This window comes from Podarcis cretensis (assembly GCF_951804945.1).
Source record: "Podarcis cretensis genome assembly, chromosome: 5".
Classification (NCBI taxonomy): Eukaryota; Metazoa; Chordata; class Lepidosauria; order Squamata; family Lacertidae; genus Podarcis; species Podarcis cretensis.
In genome coordinates this window covers 93,894,831-93,914,796 of record NC_137174.1, presented here as the reverse complement: position 1 = coordinate 93,914,796, position 19,966 = coordinate 93,894,831, and the positions used below count along the sequence as shown (strand labels likewise).

Below are 19,966 nucleotides of genomic sequence, written 5' to 3'. Positions count from 1 at the left end.
GAGCTCTGCATTCTGCATCTAGCCTACGAGTGAAGATGTCGAAGGCATATAGAGAGGTGGAAACAGCCTTGGGCAAGTGATGAGGATGGCAGCTTAATGGATAGGACAAACATTTCTGCAAGGCAGGCTGCATGCGTTTAATACTTGATGCTGCAAGCAAAACTGCTAAAGAACATGGAAGGGATGAATAGGACATAACTGTCTAAGTTACAGTTTTATGCACACACACAAAAGGAGCACACTTCTACGGAAAGGGATGCCCGTCCCATTGCACCTGGTGTGCACACACCAGCAAGAATGCCCAACTGCGAAAGGCAAAGAATTAGGTACACTCCTTGTGTTCTCAGCTATTGCTAGGAGGTTTCTAGCTCTCGTGCCTGCAGAGAAAAGCCTGAAACAAGGAATTTCTCAGGGCAGGCACCCTTGTTCATGTGATGGGAGCAGCAGAAAGGCCCCCACCAAGCACATAACATCCCATGAAGTAGCTGCCCAATACCCAAGATGCCAACTCGTGAATGGCCAGAGGCAAGCTGCCACGTTGCTGTTTTCACTTGAGAGAAACTGCTTCAGTTCAAAGCAATGGAGGTGCTCTCCCCAACAACCAATTAAGACACCCGTTCCAACAAAAAAGTCTGGGAAGTAGAAAAACCAGGTACAAACTAAGGTTTCACGACTATAAAATACCGGGCTTGGATGTAGGAAGTCTCAGTTCTAAACCTGGGTGAACCATTACTCTCTTTGCTCGACCCACCTCAGAGGATTACGCTAAAATGTAAGGCAGGTGTAATACATTGCCATATCGCAGGTGGGGCACACAAGCTGAAAAGAAGAGGCTTGAGGTGAGATTTGAACGGGGGGCTTCCTGGTGCATAGTTTAACCTTTGTTGTTGTTTAGTCGTTTAGTCGTGTCCGACTCTTCGTGACTCCATGGACCAGAGCACGCCAGGCACTCCTGTCTTCCACTGCCTCCCGCAGTTTGGTCAGGCTCACGTTTGTAGCTTCGAGAACACCGTCCAACCATCTCGTCCTCTGTCGCCCCCTTCTCCTTGTGCCCTCCCTCCATCTTTCCCAACATCAGGGTCTTTTCCAGGGAGTCTTCTCTTCTCATGAGGTGGCCAAAGTATTGGAGTCTCAGCTTCACGATCTGTCCTTCCAGTGAGCACTCAGGGCTGATTTCCTTAAGAATGGATACGTTTGATCTTCTTGTAGTCCATGGGACTCTCAAGAGTCTCCTCCAGCACCATAATTCAAAAGCATCAATTCTTCGGCAATCAGCCTTCTTTATGGTCCAGCTCTCACTTCCATACATCACTACTGGGAAAACCATGGCTTTAACTATATGGACCTTTGTTGGCAAGGTGATGTCTCTGCTTTTTAAGATGCTTTCTAGGTTTGCCATCGCCTTTCTCCCAAGGAGCAGGCGTCTTTTAATTTTGTGACTGCTGTCACCATCTGCAGTGATCATGGAGCCCAAAAAAGTAAAATCTCTCACTGCCTCCATTTCTTCCCCTTCTATTTGCCAGGAGGTGATGGGACCAGTGGCCATGATCTTCGTTTTTTTGATGTTGAGCTTCAGACCATATTTTGCACTCTCCTCTTTCACCCTCAATAAAAGGTTCTTTAATTCCTCCTCACTTTCTGCCATCAAGGTTGTGTCATCTGCATATCTGAGGTTGTTGATATTTCTTCCGGTGATCTTAATTCCGGCTTGGGATTCATCCAGCCCAGCCTTTCACATGATGAATTCTGCATATAAGTTAAATAAGCAGGGAGACAATATACAGCCTTGCCGTACTCCTTTCCCAATTTTGAACCAATCAGTTGTTCCATATCCAGTTCTAACTGTAGCTTCTTGTCCCACATAGAGATTTCTCAGGAGACAGATGAGGTGATCAGGCACTCCCATTTCTTTAAGAACTTGCCATAGTTTGCTGTGGTCGACACAGTCAAAGGCTTTTGCATAGTCAATGAAGCAGAAGTAGATGTCATTCTGGAACTCTCTAGCTTTCTCCATAATCCAGCACATGGTTGCAATTTGGTCTCTGGTTCCTCTGCCCCTTCGAAATCCAGCTTGCACTTCTGGGAGTTCTCGGTCCACATACTGCTTAAGCCTGCCTTGTAGAATTTTAAGCATAACCTTGCTAGCGTGTGAAATGAGTGCAATTGTGCGGTAGTTGGCGCATTCTTTGGCACTGCCCTTCTTTGGGATTGGGATGTAGACTGATCTTCTCCAATCCTTTGGCCACTGCTGAGTTTTCCAAATTTGCTGGCATATTGAGTGTAGCACCTTGACAGCATCATCGTTTAAAATTTTAAATAGTTCAGCTGGAATATCATCACTTCCACTGACCTTGTTATTAGCAGTGCTTTCTAAGGCCCATTTGACTTCACTCTCCAGGATGTCTGGCTCAAGGTCAGCAACCACACTACCTGGGGTGTACGAGACATCCATTTCTTTCTGGTATAATTCCTCTGTGTATTCTTGCCACCTCTTCTTGATGTCTTCTGCTTCTGTTAGCTCCTTTCCACTTTTGTCTTTTATTATGGTAATCTTTGTATGAAATGTTCCTTTCATATCTCCAACTTTCTTGAACAGATCTCTGGTTTTTCCCATTCTATTGTTTTCCTCTATTTCTTTGCATTGCTCGTTTAAGAAGGCCTTTTTGTCTCTCCTTGCTATTTTTTGGAAATCTGCATTCAATTTTCTGTATCTTTCACTATCTCCCTCGCATTTTGCTTGCCTTCTCTCCCCCGCTATTTGTAAGGCCTCGTTGGACAGCCACTTTGCTTTCTTGCATTTCCTTTTCATTGGGATGGTTTTAGTTGCTGCCTCCTGTATAATGTTACGAGCCTCCATTCATAGTTCTTCAGGCACTCTGTCTACCAAATCTAAATCCTTAAACCTGTTCCTCACTTCCACTGTGTATTCATAAGGGATTTGACTTAGATTGTATCTTACCAACCCAGTGGTTTTTCCTACTTTCTTCAGTTTAAGCTTGAATTTTGCTATAAGAAGCTGATGATGTGATCCAGTCAGCTCCAGGTCTTGTTTTTGCTGACTGTATGCAGAGAATATAATCAATCTGATTTCGATGCTGCCCATCTGGTGATGTCCATGTGTAGAGTCGTCTCTTGTGCTGTTGGAAAAGAGTGTTTGTGATGACGAGCTTGTTTTCTTGGCAGAACTCTATTAGCCTTTGCCCTGCTTCGTTTTGAATTCCAAGGCCAAACTTGCCAGTTGTTCCTTTTATCTCTTGACTCCCTACTTTAGCATTCCAATCCCCTATAATGAGAAGAACATCCTTCTTTGGTGTCATTTCTATAAGGTGTTGTAAGTCTTCATAGAATTGGTCAATTTCAGTTTCTTCAGCACCAGTGGTTGGTGCATAAACTTGGATTACTGTGATGTTAAAAGGTCTGCCTTGGATTCGTATCGAGATCATTCTATCATTTTTGAGATTGCATCCCAGTACAGCTTTCGCCACTCTTTTGTTGACTATGAGGGCCACTCCATTTCTTTTACGGGATTCTTGCCCACAGTAGTAGATATGATGGTCATCCGAACTGAATTCGCCCATTCCCATCCATTTTAGTTCACTGATGGCCAGGATGTCAATATTTATTCTTGCCATCTCATTTTTGACCACACCCAACTTACCAAGGTTCATGGTTCTTACATTCCAGGTTCCTATGCAATATTTTTCTTTACAGCATTGGACTTTCCTTTGACTTCCAGGCATATCCGCAACTGAGCGTCCTTTCGGCTGTGGCCCAGCCACTTCATCAGCTCTGGATCTACTTGTACTTGTCCTCCGCTCTTCCTCAGTAGCATGTTTAACTTCCTCAGTTTAACCTTAGCCATTCTTATATACAAGCTCCTTGAGGTCATGGTGAGAATTAGCATTTGCTTTGAGGAGGAAGTGAGAGCAATCTTATCAAAAATCAGATACTCTTATTCTGGGGCAAAAGATGGAAAGCGAATGCACCCCAAGTTTAATTAAAATTCAGTCAGGTGAAACAGATGTTTGCTGCAGACTTTGAAATGCTGCACAAGGCACGAACAAAACAAAAGCAGAGATCTAGTATGCAAGCTAAGTAACAAAATCCAATTTAGCTTCCCATTCCAAGAAGCAGAACAGCACATTTCAATTTATGAGGCCCCGTTTTAAATGAATCCTTACAAAAGAGGATTGACTTTCTATCTCAAAAAAGAAAGACAAGAAAGAAAGAAAAGGAGGAGGGATGGAAGAGATCACACTCAGTAGCTACTGAGGAGATCACTTTTTGCCAAAGCAGAACTACGACAGACAGCTGAAACTCAAAGAGAGCTTGGGAACAAAATTGTGACAGCATCAGAGGGTGCAAAGGTTTCAAAAACAAGACAATTTCAAGTCAACAAAAATAAAAATAAAGGCTGACTTAAATAATTGATTTAATCAATATTCCCTCTGATAATTCATGTGCTTCCCACCAAGTGACCACTTGATCCATGTTATCAACTAAAAACAATTTCATTTACACCTGCTGCACTCTACATACAGTTTTGAATACTTTCCATTTTTACCTACAGAGGGCATGCTTTTAAAATATCCCCATAGCACAGAGCGTCTTTCCTACCAGCAAGAATCCATATCAGTTATGAGCTAAGGAAAGGACTGTAGGAAGCTGTGCACTTATCTAAAACTTCGCCTACTGTTTCCAGTACTGCTTCTTTCTGCTTCACTCTGCCTTGGCCGACCCAGCCCTGCCTTCACAGGAACAAAGTGGCAAAACAAACAGGAAGTGCTCGTGATCAAAGGCTGGGATAGCTCAACTGGTAGAGCACGGGGCTCTTAATCTCAGGGCTGTGAGTTCGAGCCCCACACTGGGCAAAAGATGCACTGCAGCGGGTTGGACTGGATGACCCTCACTGTCCCTTCTGGCTCTAGAATTCTTTGCACAGGCTGAAGGAAGGCCTGAGAGTCACTGGGCAGATTAGAGCAATCCTATCTTCGCAGAGTCAATATACAGTGACCATGGGCCACATCTAAAGTTCTCTGCCGACTAGCACAAAGGTGAGTTTTAATGTTGAGCAGAGGACACCAATGCAACAACTGCAATAGCAGAAACTCGTTGCAGAGGATTGTGCAACTCGCTGCACAAGACTGCGCAACGAAATTACCAGCAACCTTTTGGTGCATTCCTCTTGCGCAACAACATCCCGCTGGAATAAAACATTTCGCGAGCGGAACAAGTTTACCGCTAAGTGACTTTGATTTGGGGCAAACATTGGATACAACCCTATGTTTCGAAAGTGGGCAAGACATTCCAGAAGTGGGCCCCACCAACAAAAAATGTTGGGAGTGCAGAATGCTCTCATTCATTGTGCCAACCCAGCTGCACCCTTTTTTCATGCCTCCACCTCAGTTTCCTCCCCCTGCAACAGTCAGTATTGCACACACAAGCCAAGCTAGCTCAGTTCTTGCTGGATGTTTTGGAGTCTCTCCCCCACTTTAAGTCCTAAAGGCAACATATGTCCAACATATGTATGAGCTTTAGATGAAGATGTGCACATGCACACAAAATCTCATACCAATAACAAACTTAGTTGGTCTCTAAGGTGCTACTGGAAGGAATCTTTTTATTTTGTTTCGACTACAGCAGACCAACACGGCTACCTACCTGCAAGCCTTAAGTTTCCCAAAGCCTGACAGTACTTCATTTTGCACATAGATGGTGCCATTTTGCCTACATAAGGATAGCGAACTCCGTTCTCCAAGTGACCAAGTACATAGGATAATTGGGAAATGATCAACATGCTTCTTCATATGCACAGAAAAGTCTCAACCTATCTCGTAGGGGCATTGATTAGCTTTATAGTTTAACAGCCGGGCTAGTTTTGCTAATATTAATCTGTATGTAAGTTATTCCTTGAGAAACAAAAGTATTTTTACATAAATAAAATTAAAAGCTTATTGATTGATTGATTGATTGATTGATCGATCGATCAATAGAAGGAACCTGCTTTTATTCAAGATTTCCAAGATTTAAGGATGTGCCTTAAATAAACATTTAATAAACATCTCAAGTCTACTTTAAGCCTCTCTGCAAACAAAGCCCATTTCAGTGCTCAGTTGTGATTTAAGCAAACACCTAGAATGCTCTGGAGTACTTCAGCCCAAACACTTTGCTACATGGCTCCATATATAATTCATAGTGCTGAGTTGCTGAGCTTCCTGTAGGTTGAGGAACAAAAGCCAAGGCTGTATACTCTAAGGAGGCCATCTTTTTCCTATCCTGAAGCTTGCTAGACCCTTTCTTTCTTTCTTACTTACACACCTCTCTAAATATTTTAATCAGTCAACTAAGTTGTATATAGGAAGTCTTTCCTGTTACCCAGAGGTTTTTCCATCCCCCATATTAAAGAGGAACATTCTATCTGGCAAAGATAGTTTACTATTTGGGGCTTGGAAGGGTATTTCCACTAGGTCAGTGATGCCAGAAGGTAATTCCCCAGCTGTGTGCGATGCTTGCAACCAGCACTTCTACCACAAATATGTTTTCCTTGCTTCTGCTTTTGGTTCGTGGCTATGTATATTCTGCAGCCGAGCCTGGGACCGTCTTTCATGCAAAACCTGTATTTTATCAGGAAACTACGGCCTCTCAGATCTATCTTAAGCAGCCAAAGACACTCATTTATTTAAGACATTTACATGTCATTTAATCCTAAACCCTTCTAAGTTATGTACATTTAAAAAAAAAAAGTTGAATTTAAAAATAAAACAATAAAAACTTATCATAAAACCAAATGCTACTTTAAAATGCCTCCTGGAACAAGGAAGTCTCAGTCATGTGCCTGAAGTTCTGCAAAGAGGGCGCCTGTCTAATTTCAGCTGGGAAGGAGCTCCACAGGCTCACATCCACTACAATGAATGCAATGTGTCTAATAATTATGAGCCATGCATTTGAGTCATTGCGGAGTAGCTGACTGGGACGAAATATAAGGAATCAGATGGTCCTTACGATATCCTGGACCCAAATTAAGGACTTGGAAATTAATACAAGAATCTTGAACTCCGCCCAATAATTTAGCAATATAGTGGAACCTCAGGTTGCGAATGTGATCCGTGCAGGAGGCATGTTCGCAACCCACAGCGTCATGTCTGCGCACGCACAGGTCGCGATTCGGTGCTTCTGCACATGCACAAAGCGCAATTTAGTGTTTCTGTGCATGCACGAGTGCCAAAACCCGGAAGTAACCCATTCCAGTACTTCTGGGTTCGGCGCGGTGTATTCATTTCAAATTCATTCTTCGAAATAGTTCAGTATTACTCAGCTGTTAAGGGCTTTCAGAGCACACAGAAGCCTACCTTTTTAGTCCATCGTTTTACTCCGTTATATCCTTTGGTTACCAGCTGTCTATGAAAAAAGCTGTTGAAGAAATGAACCTACAAAAGGCAGAAGAGGTCGATGACTGATCACATTCAAAGCCTCCAGTTCTAGCACAATGAACTCCAGCTGAATGCAAACCAAGATCTGCTGCACCCCAACTAAGAAAGGTTTATTTTATTAAGGGCATTTTTATACCACAGTAAAAACCTCTTAACTAGTGAAGGAGGGGGGCTTCAGCTCATAAACCATGCTGTGTGAATCTGAAGGCCGATTTTGTGGTTTTAACTGTTTTGTTATGCTTGTTTTATTGCATATTTTAATTAAGGATGTTTTAATACTCCAGTGGATTTGTTATTGTGTGTCTTTCTTATGTGCTGATTTAGAGTTGTAAACTGCTTACATGAAATTTTGGCGTGTAAGCAATATATAAATTAAATAACAGTAGACGAATGTCTATACGTAGCCAGTGTGTGATCTAGAGCGGAGTTCATATGTAAATAAACAGCCAGCAGATTAAAGGATTGACTACTCCCTCCCCCTGTGCAAAGTTAGGAATAACTGCCCCCATAATTGCCCCTCTCCATTTTCCCTTAGGACTAATACTTTTAAGCCACCTTTTTTCCCCTATCCAATTGAGCTACTGTTGCATAATACAGAACCAAGTAAAAGAAGCTCACCTTGTCAGGGACTGCATCCATTATTAGCTCGCCATACATGTTGATAATCTGAAAGAATTTAGAGAAGGAGAAAGTTGAAATTTCATTAGGGAGGAAAATCACATAATATTTGTGAATTGCTCCTCTGCAATGCTCAGTGTATCTGGTCATTCTCTGAATGCATTGCTAGAAGCCAGGATACATATACTGCACATTGAAAATAGATTCTGCACAATCCAACAACAAAGAAAGCTGAATTCTGCAACCTGAACAATTTAGAATGAATGAATTTACTCTGTTTTTGCTGGTGGCAATGAGTTACGCTGGAGACTGAAAGTTTTATTCTCTGGAGGTTTATTCTGCCACCTTTTCAGATTCTGGGATTGCAGCAGCTACTGCCCCCACACATACAAGATTGCAACAGTGAGGATTGGAATTCCACCCACCCACAGTGTCAGATATAAAACAAAGACTGCCCCAAATGGCAGCTCGCTCCATCTTGCAAGAGGTGTGGTTTCTGCTCTTTAAAAAAAGATGCACATGTTAGTTTCATACCAGTGTACTCCCAACATTTTTCCACAAAAAAATAAGGGAAACATGGCTCTGTTCTCTATGGCAGAGGAGGTCCTTCTTCCTCCAATTACAATCACATGGACAACGTGTTCAGGAATAAGTTTACAATGCTGCTATGTCCTTCATTTATTTTATCTAAAGCATTTTTACTTTGCTTTTCAACTAAAAGGGCTCACAGAGTGGCTTACATATGATTAGTACAAACTTACTTACAGGCTTACAATCTAAATTGCACAACACAAAATCAGCCTGGGGGGAGGAGGAAAGACCAACGAATAAAGCAAACCCACACAACAATTCTTAAAGTTGCACAGTAATCCTTAGAATGACCAGATATAATATGCACAGCTTTACCTCTATGAAGCTCAGAGAGCCAGACCTGAGAAAACTGTGAGCTAATTGAGCTTTTCTTCATTAAGTCAGGTAGCTCACTGAAGATTAACATATTTGTATGTATCCATGGAGATTAAGGGACACTTTGTGACCTGCAGTTACAGCCTGGCATTGAGGGAAATGACTTTGTGGGTGTATTGTAGCAGATTTGACACATGCAGTGTTAGAAACTCAGATATACAGTGGTACTTCAGGTTAAGTACTTAATTCGTTCCGGAGGTCCGTACTTAACCTGAAACTGTTCTTAACCTGAAGCACCACGTTAGCTAATGAGGCCTCCCGCTGCTGCCGCGCTGCCGGAGCACGATTTCTGTTCTCATCCTCAAGCAAAGTTCTTAACCTGAAGCACTATTTCTGGGTTAGTGGAGTCTGTAACCTGAAGCGTATGTAACCTGAGGTACCACTGTATAAACTAAGCACCAAATGCCTCCTTAAACCAGGATTACAGTTGCAAAAAAAGAATGCCTGGTTGCCATTTTTGGGCCAGACAGCTCGAAAGTCGTATTTTTCAATACAAGTTTTTGGTTTCTGAAATTCATTCTGATTGTGCAGATAAAATATAATGGATAAAATTTTACAGGATGTGTTGCTAGTGTGTGAAAACAGTCAAGATCCAAGGATCCCCAGGCATGCACCTCCAGATGGTGGAGACGTCAGGTACCATCCTGGCACCCGGGCATCTTCACTTGGTCACAAGTGGCCGATTGCCAGGTGCAAAGTGCATCTGGCACATTTCAAAGGCTGGACACATTACTTGCTGGCTTGATATGCAGCAGATGGGCAGAGTCCTTTGGGAAGCAGAAATTCTCTTCTCAATCCAGAAAGAGGCTACTATTTTACATTGTATACAGATTTCCACAAATATGCAAAAGCATGTGGTATAACAGGAATCTAGACCTGACCACACAAGATAGGGTGTAAGGATGTAAATATTTTTTCCCCCTAGACCGACAGACAGAGCAAGTTCCATGCTCACATCTTGTCTTAGAGAATTTTCAAATCTCATTTTTAGGCAGCGATGCGAATCACCATTGAATGTAGCAGACAAGTATGAGAAGGAAGCAGTCACAGTTATTTGCTTTACCGTTTTGTCTTATTCTACTGTTGCAGTCAACCATCTTTGCAAGCTTCATTTTCTCATTCTGCTAAGTAAGAATGCAAATTTTGAAGGATGCACTAATCCTAGCCTGGATTACATGTTTCAAACCCAGCATTCCAATTCTAATTAGACAGTCTAGTTCTGTACAAATCAAGCCACTTACTTACACCATAGCAATCTAACCAATTTGAACCCAGAACCAGATTAAGGGAGCAATTCCATAACAAGATCTACTACGATGAACTCCAACGAAGCTGAGAGGTTATCCTGTCTTAACTTCCTCATACTCAACTCAGAGATCCACTGGCTTATCTCCCCCACGGAAGGGCATTCCATAATAGTCATACATAGAATCATAGAATCATAGAGTTGAAAGAGACCACAAGGGCCATCGAGTCCAACCCCCTGCCAAGCAGGAAACACCATCAGAGCACTCCTGACATATGGTTGTCAAGTCTCTGCTTAAAGACCTCCAAAGAAGGAGACCCCACCACACTCCCTGGCAGCAAATTCCACTGTCGAACAGCTCTTACTGTCAGGAAGTTCTTCCTAATGTTTAGGTGGAATCTTCTTTCTTGTAGTTTGGATCCACTGCTCCGTGTCCGCTTCTCTGGAGCAGCAGAAAACAACCTTTCTCCCTCCTCTATGTGACATCCTTTTATATATTTGAACATGGCTATCATATCACCCCTTAACCTCCTCTTCTCCAGGCTAAACATGCCCAGCTCCCTTAGCCGTTCCTCATAAGGCATCGTCTCCAGGCCTTTGACCATTTTGGTTGCCCTCCTCTGGACACGTTCCAGTTTGTCAGTGTCCTTCTTGAACTGTGGTGCCCAATACCTTGGGTTGAAGTAGCTTCGGGGTAAGTATTTTCGGGTTGCACGTTACTTCTGGGTTTCGCCACTCGTGCATGAGCAGACGGTCAAAATGACATGTGCATGCGCGGAAACGGCAAATCGTTCGCTTCTGGATGTGACAGGGGCTCCGGAACAGATCCCATTCGCATCCAGAGGTAGCCCTGTATAGGACCAACCAGTCATGAGGTCAACTAATGCACACATGACAGTGGCCAAGCCAACCCTGTTCAGGAAAGGGGTTATTGGTATATCAATGTAAGCTGATAATAGGTGCTCCTCACTGGAGAGATCACCTGAACCACTGGTGACAAATATGGACCTGGGAACACCCTTGAATGTACACACACACAAACATGCACCAATCAATTATATTAGTAGTGACTTGAGTGGTTCCTTCCCTCCCAAATCACACATCCTTCCAGCAGTATGCCAACTGGGTAGGAGAGACTTTTGAATAAATGTGTTTTTAAAAAAGTTTTTTTTAAAAAAGATGACCTTGGATGCGAGTTTTAACAGACGTTACTGAAGATCAGGGAATTCTTGCATTGAAGACACCTCTCCTGGATAACCCTTGCATTTTCTAAACTCTAGAACTAATTTCCCACAATAAGGACAAGATCCATGAAGACAGTATAGAAGCAGGTTAATGTTTTGCACCCTGCTCCAAAGAAAACCCAACATCCCTTCAACCTGGAAGCAAGGCAACAGTACCATGATGGTGACTGAAAACACCATTTTAAGCAGCAGAATCTGCAATTGCTCTCACCTGATCGTTTAGCCAGTTCTGACCATCCAACGTTGTCAAATCATCCATATCCAGCATGTGCTTGTTATAGAAGACCCGGAAATTGCAAGTGGAAGATTTGGGATGCCTTGTCTGATACTTCATGATTTCCTTGGTGATGAATGGCTTTCTGGAACAGGCAGCCGAGAAAGAGATAAGACAATGCGAAGTTATCCCAGCACATTTGATATGCAGCTCTGCATAGCCATAGGGAGCCAGTGGAATCCGGAAAGTGAATCAGCAGAGCGAAGAATTAAGAGATAGCTACTAACCTATAGGAGAAGTCTTCATTAAAGACTTCCTTTAATCTTCCCATAACATCCTTTTCACAGAGTGGAATTAGACTGCCATATTTCTTCATTACTTCATCTAGGAATCCTTATAAATAGAGAGAGGGGTTTTTTTGAAGAAGAAAAAGTATGCATAGGAGCAGCAGTTGCATAGGAATCAGATGCCTTATTTCTATGGTTGAGTTTCTACGAGCCATTTTCAAGTCAGAATGGGAACAGTACAAAATTGACATACAAGGTTGACAACGACGCAATGACAAGTCCCAGACTTGGACCCCTGTTCAAATGAGCATAGACGTACACTTTCTGCAGAGCCACAGTGTCTCTGTAGTACTGTGAGGGAGAGCGAGCATGCACTCGTGAAGGGCTTAGCACCCACCCTAGTCCCTCCTAGAGAGCAAGAAGCATAAAATGGTTTCTAGGGCTTGCCTAAAATAAACCTGATAAGCGGGGTACTTGTGATCCTAAATCCAACCCAAAAGAGAAGCATGCTACAATCTCTGCCCAGATATGAGGCTTCCTGCAGCCTAAGTGAAATGAATTTTTTTGGGAGGGATGCGTGTCACACACCTGTAGTGCTTCATTAATTGCACCTTTGGTGTATAGCATTTCTAGGCAGATGAAAGAGTTTCAATCAGCACATCATCATTATATGGCTTGGGAGAAGAGATACGTACCCCTAACATCTGGATGAAATTGCGGTTCTGTTCTCATACCGTTACGCTGAGGCAGAGATGGACAAAAAATAAACGTGGAATACGCAGCCCTTTAGATGGCAGCAATCAGACTGCGTTTCTCGAAACTTAACATCTTAAATTTTGAAAGACCAGTTGGGGATAATTGCAGGGAGGGGAAGAAGCGCAAAAATGAACCTTCTGGGGTCTGAATGCAGGGCAGGTGCTATACTGGCCCTGACTGAAATCAACCCACATCAATTAGATGTTGAGAGAATAGTCATGGGAATGCACATCAAATCCGTTTCAAAATTGTGGGCACCCTCTACTTACATTGTGACAAGGAGAAAAATTTTTAAACCTATTGTACACGCCAAGTAACCACCGACACCATGGAACATTTCTAGCAGGAATTGCTACAAGCCAAGGACTCAATCACCCCTGCATTCCAGAATGGAATTGGCCTGTGCCAGATGGATACCACTTAGGACACACCAACAGCCCAATCTAGACTGGGCTGCCAAGAGGTGAGTACAGGGGATACGGATCTACTGAGCTCACAATTAGCAAGTAGCTTCACTCCTTTCATTACCCATCTCATTAAGCACTCAGATTCTTATTTCAATATGGAAGACGGGCAACTCTAGCATGTATTGAGATTAAGCCTCCAGTCTGGGTTTTCCTAAGTATCTGGGGCCACAATAAGCAGACAAAGCATTCTGAAGAGTTAAACTGCCTCTTGATTTCAGCTCCAACCCCCAATTGCGCCAGTCTCAATTTCGTCCCATAACAAGCCCATCAAATGAAACACCACCACCAATGCACTGTGATTGCAACCCACTGGTTTATCATGCAACTGCGCTATCAAAGGGCAGGCCTGTATGATCTGTAACCCACCAAGCTTAAAACAGCCCAGCAGCCATTACTAAGGTCCATCAGGTACTCTTGCAATCCCAGGCAGGCAAGCAAAAGCCAGAGCTTCGCTGCATTCTTGCAAAAGCCACAGTACATGGCTTGGAGGATCACAAGAACAACAAGGACAGGCCAGCTGAACTGCTGTGTGTGCAACATCCTAATCTCAAACCCACAATAAATATAGCAAGAAGTACAACAGTGCATAAAATGTCATTATAATCTACAAGGACAGCACCCAGATTCATAGCATAAATAAACAAAACCAGCAATAAGCATTAAGAGAGTGTTGCTATATACCACAAAGCCACACAGCCAACTGCTCGTCACTGACGCAAGAAGCTCTCTGGCTGCTTCTTTTCCCACTCTTTTGGGTCCCTGATTTCTGTCCTGTGCTTCCTCTCAGAGGCTCATCATGAGGGCTTTTACAGTACGGGTGATCTAAGAGCTCTGCGCCAAATACGTCCATGCTTATGGGCCCTTCCACCTCCATCTGACCACTGCCCTCATTCTGCGCCAGCTCCACGGAAGCAGGCCCATTAGCAAAGCCGTCGTTTGTGCCCAAATCCGCCCTGGAGGACCCCAGCACTGTCTCGCCGGCACCCGTAAACTGATTCGTTCCTCCATCTCCTGGACCTAAAACCGAGCTTTCTTTCTCCGTCACAGAGACGAAACTATCAGGGCAGCTGTCCAGTGTGGGTGCCTTCCGCGCTTCCTCCTTGTGAGTAGGCTGCGCTCCACATGCCGCTTCTGCTCCATGCAACTCCGGCCCGCAGGGCTCAGCAATGCCATTTTGGTCTCTGGGCGCAAGTTCCTTGTAATGGAGCTCCCTGCACGGCAAGCGTGCGCCCTGGGTGAGGCAGGTGTCAGGCAGGTGTGTTTGACTCTCCTCAATCAATGGTCCTGGCATATGACTGTTCATATCTGACAAGCTGAACAGGTTCCAGGGAGATTTACTTTTCAGTTTCCAAGAGGGAAGCGAGGCCCCAGGGATTCCTCGGCGGCGGTCCTCTTGCCAATCTCTGCTTACTTTCTCCACCCAGCTCGGCCTCCTTATGCTCAACTTGCACGTCTTGCCTCTCCAAAACCTGGGACGAGATTTCGCGATTCTAATCCAAAACTTGACCGCAGAAAGTTTCTTATACATCATAAATAGAGATCTGTTTTTTAAAGTACACCTTTTAAATCTAGGCCTCCTCCTAATAGTCAGGAGGTCACAAGTTCCATTTTGCTCCAGGCCTTGGCAGCAGCACTTCCTCCTAGAGTTGTTCAGAACCTCAATGCCACTGTTATTGCTCTCGCCCACCTTCCGAGCAAGACCATCCTCTTTTACCAGGAAGGGAGTATTGCTGGTCTCGGTGCTGTACTGCTTGCTTTGAGAAGGCTTTGAGTCAACCGTTAAACTGCAAAATTTATTCAGAAGTTCTTCGCTCTGAAAGGATGTGCTACCCAGCTCCTCTGCCACTGTAACAGGTCCTCCACTTCTGCACCAAGGAAAGAAGCCTCTGTGTATGTTTTGTGGAAAGGTGCAGTTTTCAAAAGGTACAACTTGCTGGGGTTTTGCATTTAGGAACACTTCAGGAGCCCACTTCCTCTGGAGCCAAAGACTCTTGCTTCTGCAGGGCTTAGTTTGTTTCAGGCTCACAGGTGTCCAAGTGCCTCGCCTCCCTCCTTTAAGTAGAGAAAGACGGTTCCTTTGGAAGCAGTACTGCTTCAGCCCCCAAAATCCCACCGTCCATTTTCGATAACCGGCCAGCAACCGACTTCTCCGCTGAATTTTTCTCCTATGCTCTTTCATTTTTCTGCTGCATTATGATCTCGAAGTGCAGCTGCAACAGCAAAGGAAACACAAGAAAGAAACAAGTCACACCACAGAAAACTTAAAAAGTTCCATCATTCAAAGCCCTCCAGCAACACAAACTGTTCAGAACCCGTTTTTTGCATGCAGCAAGTTAAGTTTCCTGATGGAGACTGCAGAAACATACCAGGGACTATGGCTTCTTTCCTGGTCGTTAAAAACTTGCTGTTTGATTGGACCAGAGGTGACCACACCCTTCCCCACCGGGAATGCAGAAGAACTCAAGATCTCTCCTGCTTACTGATCTGTGTTAAAGATGCCCATTTCGCCCTAGCTACACTTGACATGGTTCAAATTGTGACTTCCGCCCCAATTTGTTGAGCCACTCCTTATTCCTCCAGTCCCCAATGTGCCCCCAATTCTGCATGTGTATTTGCATCCCTTTGCAAACCAGATCATAGCTGTCAACGTTTCCCTTTTTTTAAAGGGAAATTCCCTTATTCCGAATAGGATTGCTCACAAGGGAAAAGTTGACAGCTATGAACTAGATGTCTACTGTGCTGCCAGGAAGGCAAGAGGTTATGGGAAAATTTGAGAAAGGCATGTTGGGAAATAAGCTACTTTCCCTTTAAGATCCAGTGGGAGGGCAGTGGCTAGCAATACAAGACAGTTTCTCATCCCAGGCGCAGATGTCCTCAAAATGCCACTAAGCTCAGGATCATGGCCTCATCTGCAATATGGCAGCAACGCTAGCCTACCTTGCAGGGTTACTGAGAAATTGTTTGTGAAGTGTTTCCAACACCTGAGGCATTATTCCAGCCTTCCCCATCTGGAGGGAACAACTTCCATCAGACTGAGCCAGCACAACCGGGAGCTGTTATCCAAACCTTCTAAGAGAGCACCAGGTTGTGAAAGACAACACCATACAAATACTTATTATGTAGCGTATAACCTCACCCCTAGCCAGTTTGAACTGTCTTATTTTTTCAGCACAGTAAAAATTGCAGTGTTGCAGGCTATTTGTAACTGGTGGTGGTGGTGTTGTTGTTGTTGTTGTTGTTGTTTTTAAAAAGAGAAGACAACCCAAGTATACTAAACAGAATTAGGAAGCAGTCAGAAAAAAGAACAGAAATTGTCATATGTGGTGGACATGGCAATTTTCAAAGAAAAAGGGGGGGGGAGACCGTAATAAGAATAACAGGACATGAGATTGTGTTGGATCTCATTTTTGCTTTTTTAATTAAACTATGCAGGTGGTTCAGAAAAGAGCTAACAAACAAAATTAGGAAGCATCAACTACAGAGCAAAGGGGATAGATTGAAAGTTACAGTCTGCTTAAATAGCCCAATTAAAATTAAAATGTGCTTTTGAAAAGAATTGGATTTCTGTTATTCTTTTCAAGTAATTAATTAGTATATTTAAAGAAGATTTACAATAATTGTTGTATTTAATTAGTTATTAGTGCATAGGTTTAGCTATTAAGTTGATTTATTGAAGAACTGTATTTAGAATTTGCAGATATAAACTTTACGCAATCTTTTTTTAAAAAAAATAACTATAAAACTGCAAATACACATTGTGAGCAAGGCTGGAAAAATCCCATTTAGCGCCTTCAGTTTATTTTGCTCCTTAACTTGCCCCTTATTTGTGTGTTCTGATACCCCCGCATCATTAGATCTGTGGAAGGGAGAGTGCAGACCAACAAGCTAGCTCTGCCTCACCTGGCAGTCCTCGTCTCCATTTATACATTGGAGGCAAACATCTGCAAAAGGGAGCAAACAGGTAGAGTCCCCTGTGAAATTTGGAACTACTGAAAGTTCAGGCTTCCAAGTTGCACAGGGAGTCTGGGCAAGGAGAAATGACTCTTCACTTCAGGGCAATATGACAGGGTGCAGTTCATGCCAACACCTGGACAGGTACTGTGCTTCCGAGAACTATGTCACGCTTTTGTCCACCATAAGGGAGACAAAAGCAGAACTAGCAGTTCTGCCAGGAAGTAGATAGTAGTTTGATGTGACAGTGGAAACTTAAGCCCTTCCCTGTGACCCAAATTGTTCATTCTTGGCCACTTTATTTTACCTTGGCTTTATACTGCCAGGGTCCTTTACAGACCTTTCCTTCAGGTCTCCGCCAATCCAACCGCCCTGCCATGGTGATGTGTAATGCAAGAGCATGAACAGTGAAAGCGTCTCTGTTACAGTTAGACACAGGAGTAATCAGCAACCAGTAAAGAGGACCTCTTGAGGAGAAGTGTTATGTTGATAAGTGCATAGCTCAATACAACAAAAGTCAGAACAAAGTTGAAGGAAGGAAATAAGGGGGAGGTAACGGAAAAGAAGGGGAGGGAAGCTTAACAGACTACAGGAAGCACGAGAGTCATACTTTCAGGAACTGTCAATGCCTGTTTGCTGAAGAGGTTCAATTGGAAGGAAGGCAGGTGGCTCGCTGAATAGAAACGGTGAAAAAGTAATCCTTTAAGCATCTCTGAAGTGAGATGAAAAGTACATTTGGAGGGTACCCAGTGCTTTTCGAAATGTGCAGCTGCTGATGAAAGTGCAAGAGAGGATCAAAAATAGCTTCTGTTGCACACTTGAGAGCAAGACGAAGGAAGGAAGGAAGGAAGGAAGGAAGGAAGGAAGGAAGGAAGGAAGGAAGGAAGGAAAAGCCAAGGGCAAAGGCAGTGGTGCTCAGCACCCCACATATCCTTCTGAATACACAAGAAGCAACTTATTGCCTCTCAGCTAGATATATTTTCCCAGGCTCAAATAAGCTACCTTTCAAGGTTGCCATGCTATGAAACTTAATGTGATCCGTCACTTGACATGTGCTCTTAAAAATCGGTGCAGCTAGGGCCTCTCTTCAGGAGTCGGTGTGGCAAAATTAGGAGCATTAGATGTCAGAATATAAGAGCCATGATGGATCAGACCAGACACCTGCCTAGTTCAGCATCCCACTTCCCACAGTAAGAAACCAAAAGCATATGGGAAGCATATGGGAAAACCAAAAGTAGAACCTTGATAAAACTGTTTTCTCTCACAGCTGTTCCCCAGCAGCTGGTATTCAGAGGCATACTGTCTGAACCTGGAGGGAGCATATAGGCATCACGACTATATATTGCTGCAGAACCAAACTGAGAACAAGAACCATAAGACAGTACATAGGCATGATAATAGCCCTCTTATAGGCAACAAAAGAGCCTGGCATCTCCACCATCTGGAGTTGCATTTCTGGCAATCATTGGATTCTGACTGTTTTCACACACTTCTACCCCATCCTGTAGAATTCTATCAAGTTATATTTTATCTGAACAATCAGAATGAATGTCAGGAGCCCAAATGCTTTTTCTGTGCACACTGAGAAGGAACAGTGAACAAATTATAGCTAATTAGTGTAGCTTGTCTTCAATTACCCCACCGCCCTGCTCACAGTTGTGAAGATAGATAGATAGATAGATAGATGATAGATAGATAGAGAGAGAGAGAGAGAGAGAGAGATAGATAGATAGATAGATAGATAGATGGATGATAGATAGATATAGATATATGGACTGTCCCTGGATTAAGTGACTTTTCTTCTTAAAGTTCTTAACCTAGCTCAAGGTAGTCACCAGAAGTAGCCAGATGTTTAACTGAGAATCAATCACAGTCTGTCCGCATCATTTGAAAAAGAAGACTAGACATTCCATTTTGGTGACTGAAACGTTGGTTCAAGGAGCCATTTGGCCCCTAGCTTATATATCTTGAGTTTCTAACACTGGACTCTGTAGGATTAGGACCTAGAAGACCCGGGTTCAAATCCCCACTCAGTCATGAATTTCAATGAGTGTTACTGTCCTATATATGCCTAAACTTAAGTCCCACTTTGCTCTCTGTCTAACCTATTTTGCTATGGCTGGTTACAACCCTTCAAATACCACTAATTGCAAAAGGAACCAAATAAATTCTTTACAAAGTAAATAAACAGAGTGTGCTACCACATTGTGGGGGGGTGGGGAGGCATCTAGCCATTCTGTTTTTGCAGCCATAACCCAGGTTACAGGAGCCATGTGGTGAACAGCTTTTCCATCCCGGTTTCTAACACTGCCTGCCTGGTTGCTTTAGATTCTCAACTCCCATCAGGTCCAGCCAGTATAGCCAATAGCCAAGAACAATAGGCACTGGAGTCGAACAATACCTGGAAAGGGGCATTGTTTTGTCTAACTCTGCTTAGGGGTGGGGAAAAGGTTCTGAGTATGCACATACTATTAACATTAAAATGGTTTGCTGCTGCTCTTTCCCCTATTCCCATGCCAGTATCAAAAACCGCAACAAAGCATGAAGATAGAAGCACAAACAAAACAGAAAGTTCAACTCATTAGCCTCTGTTTTCACTGCTCAGACGACAGTGAGCAGCAGAAATTCTTATGCATGGAAAGTTCCGCACATTCAAAGAGGCTACTGAAGCCTTCCTAGAGTTTCGTCCACACTTTTTCTTTTTTGGAAGCTTTCGTGACAATAAAAGCTTCAATATACTTTCCGCAGAAGGGCCGAGCATCAGGAGTTCTAGCTGACACCATGAAC

At 43.4% G+C, this 19,966-nt stretch overlaps 1 protein-coding gene across 2 annotated transcripts in view; it reads right to left on the bottom strand.

Annotated features, from left to right (window-relative positions):
* The window catches only part of SENP5 (SUMO specific peptidase 5), a 36,192-nt gene that overhangs the window by 9,045 nt on the left and 7,181 nt on the right, over positions 1-19,966 (bottom strand). For both annotated transcript variants that reach the window (XM_079977852.1, XM_079977851.1), the window contains exons 2-6: positions 13,910-15,438; positions 12,006-12,111; positions 11,716-11,863; positions 8,049-8,096; positions 7,350-7,427 (exon numbers count right to left, since the gene is read on the bottom strand). In XM_079977852.1, coding sequence (XP_079833978.1) covers positions 7,350-7,427; positions 8,049-8,096; positions 11,716-11,863; positions 12,006-12,111; positions 13,910-15,407 — 1,878 coding nt within the window. In that variant the 5' untranslated portion in view covers positions 15,408-15,438. The remainder of the gene's footprint in view (positions 1-7,349; positions 7,428-8,048; positions 8,097-11,715; positions 11,864-12,005; positions 12,112-13,909; positions 15,439-19,966) is intronic.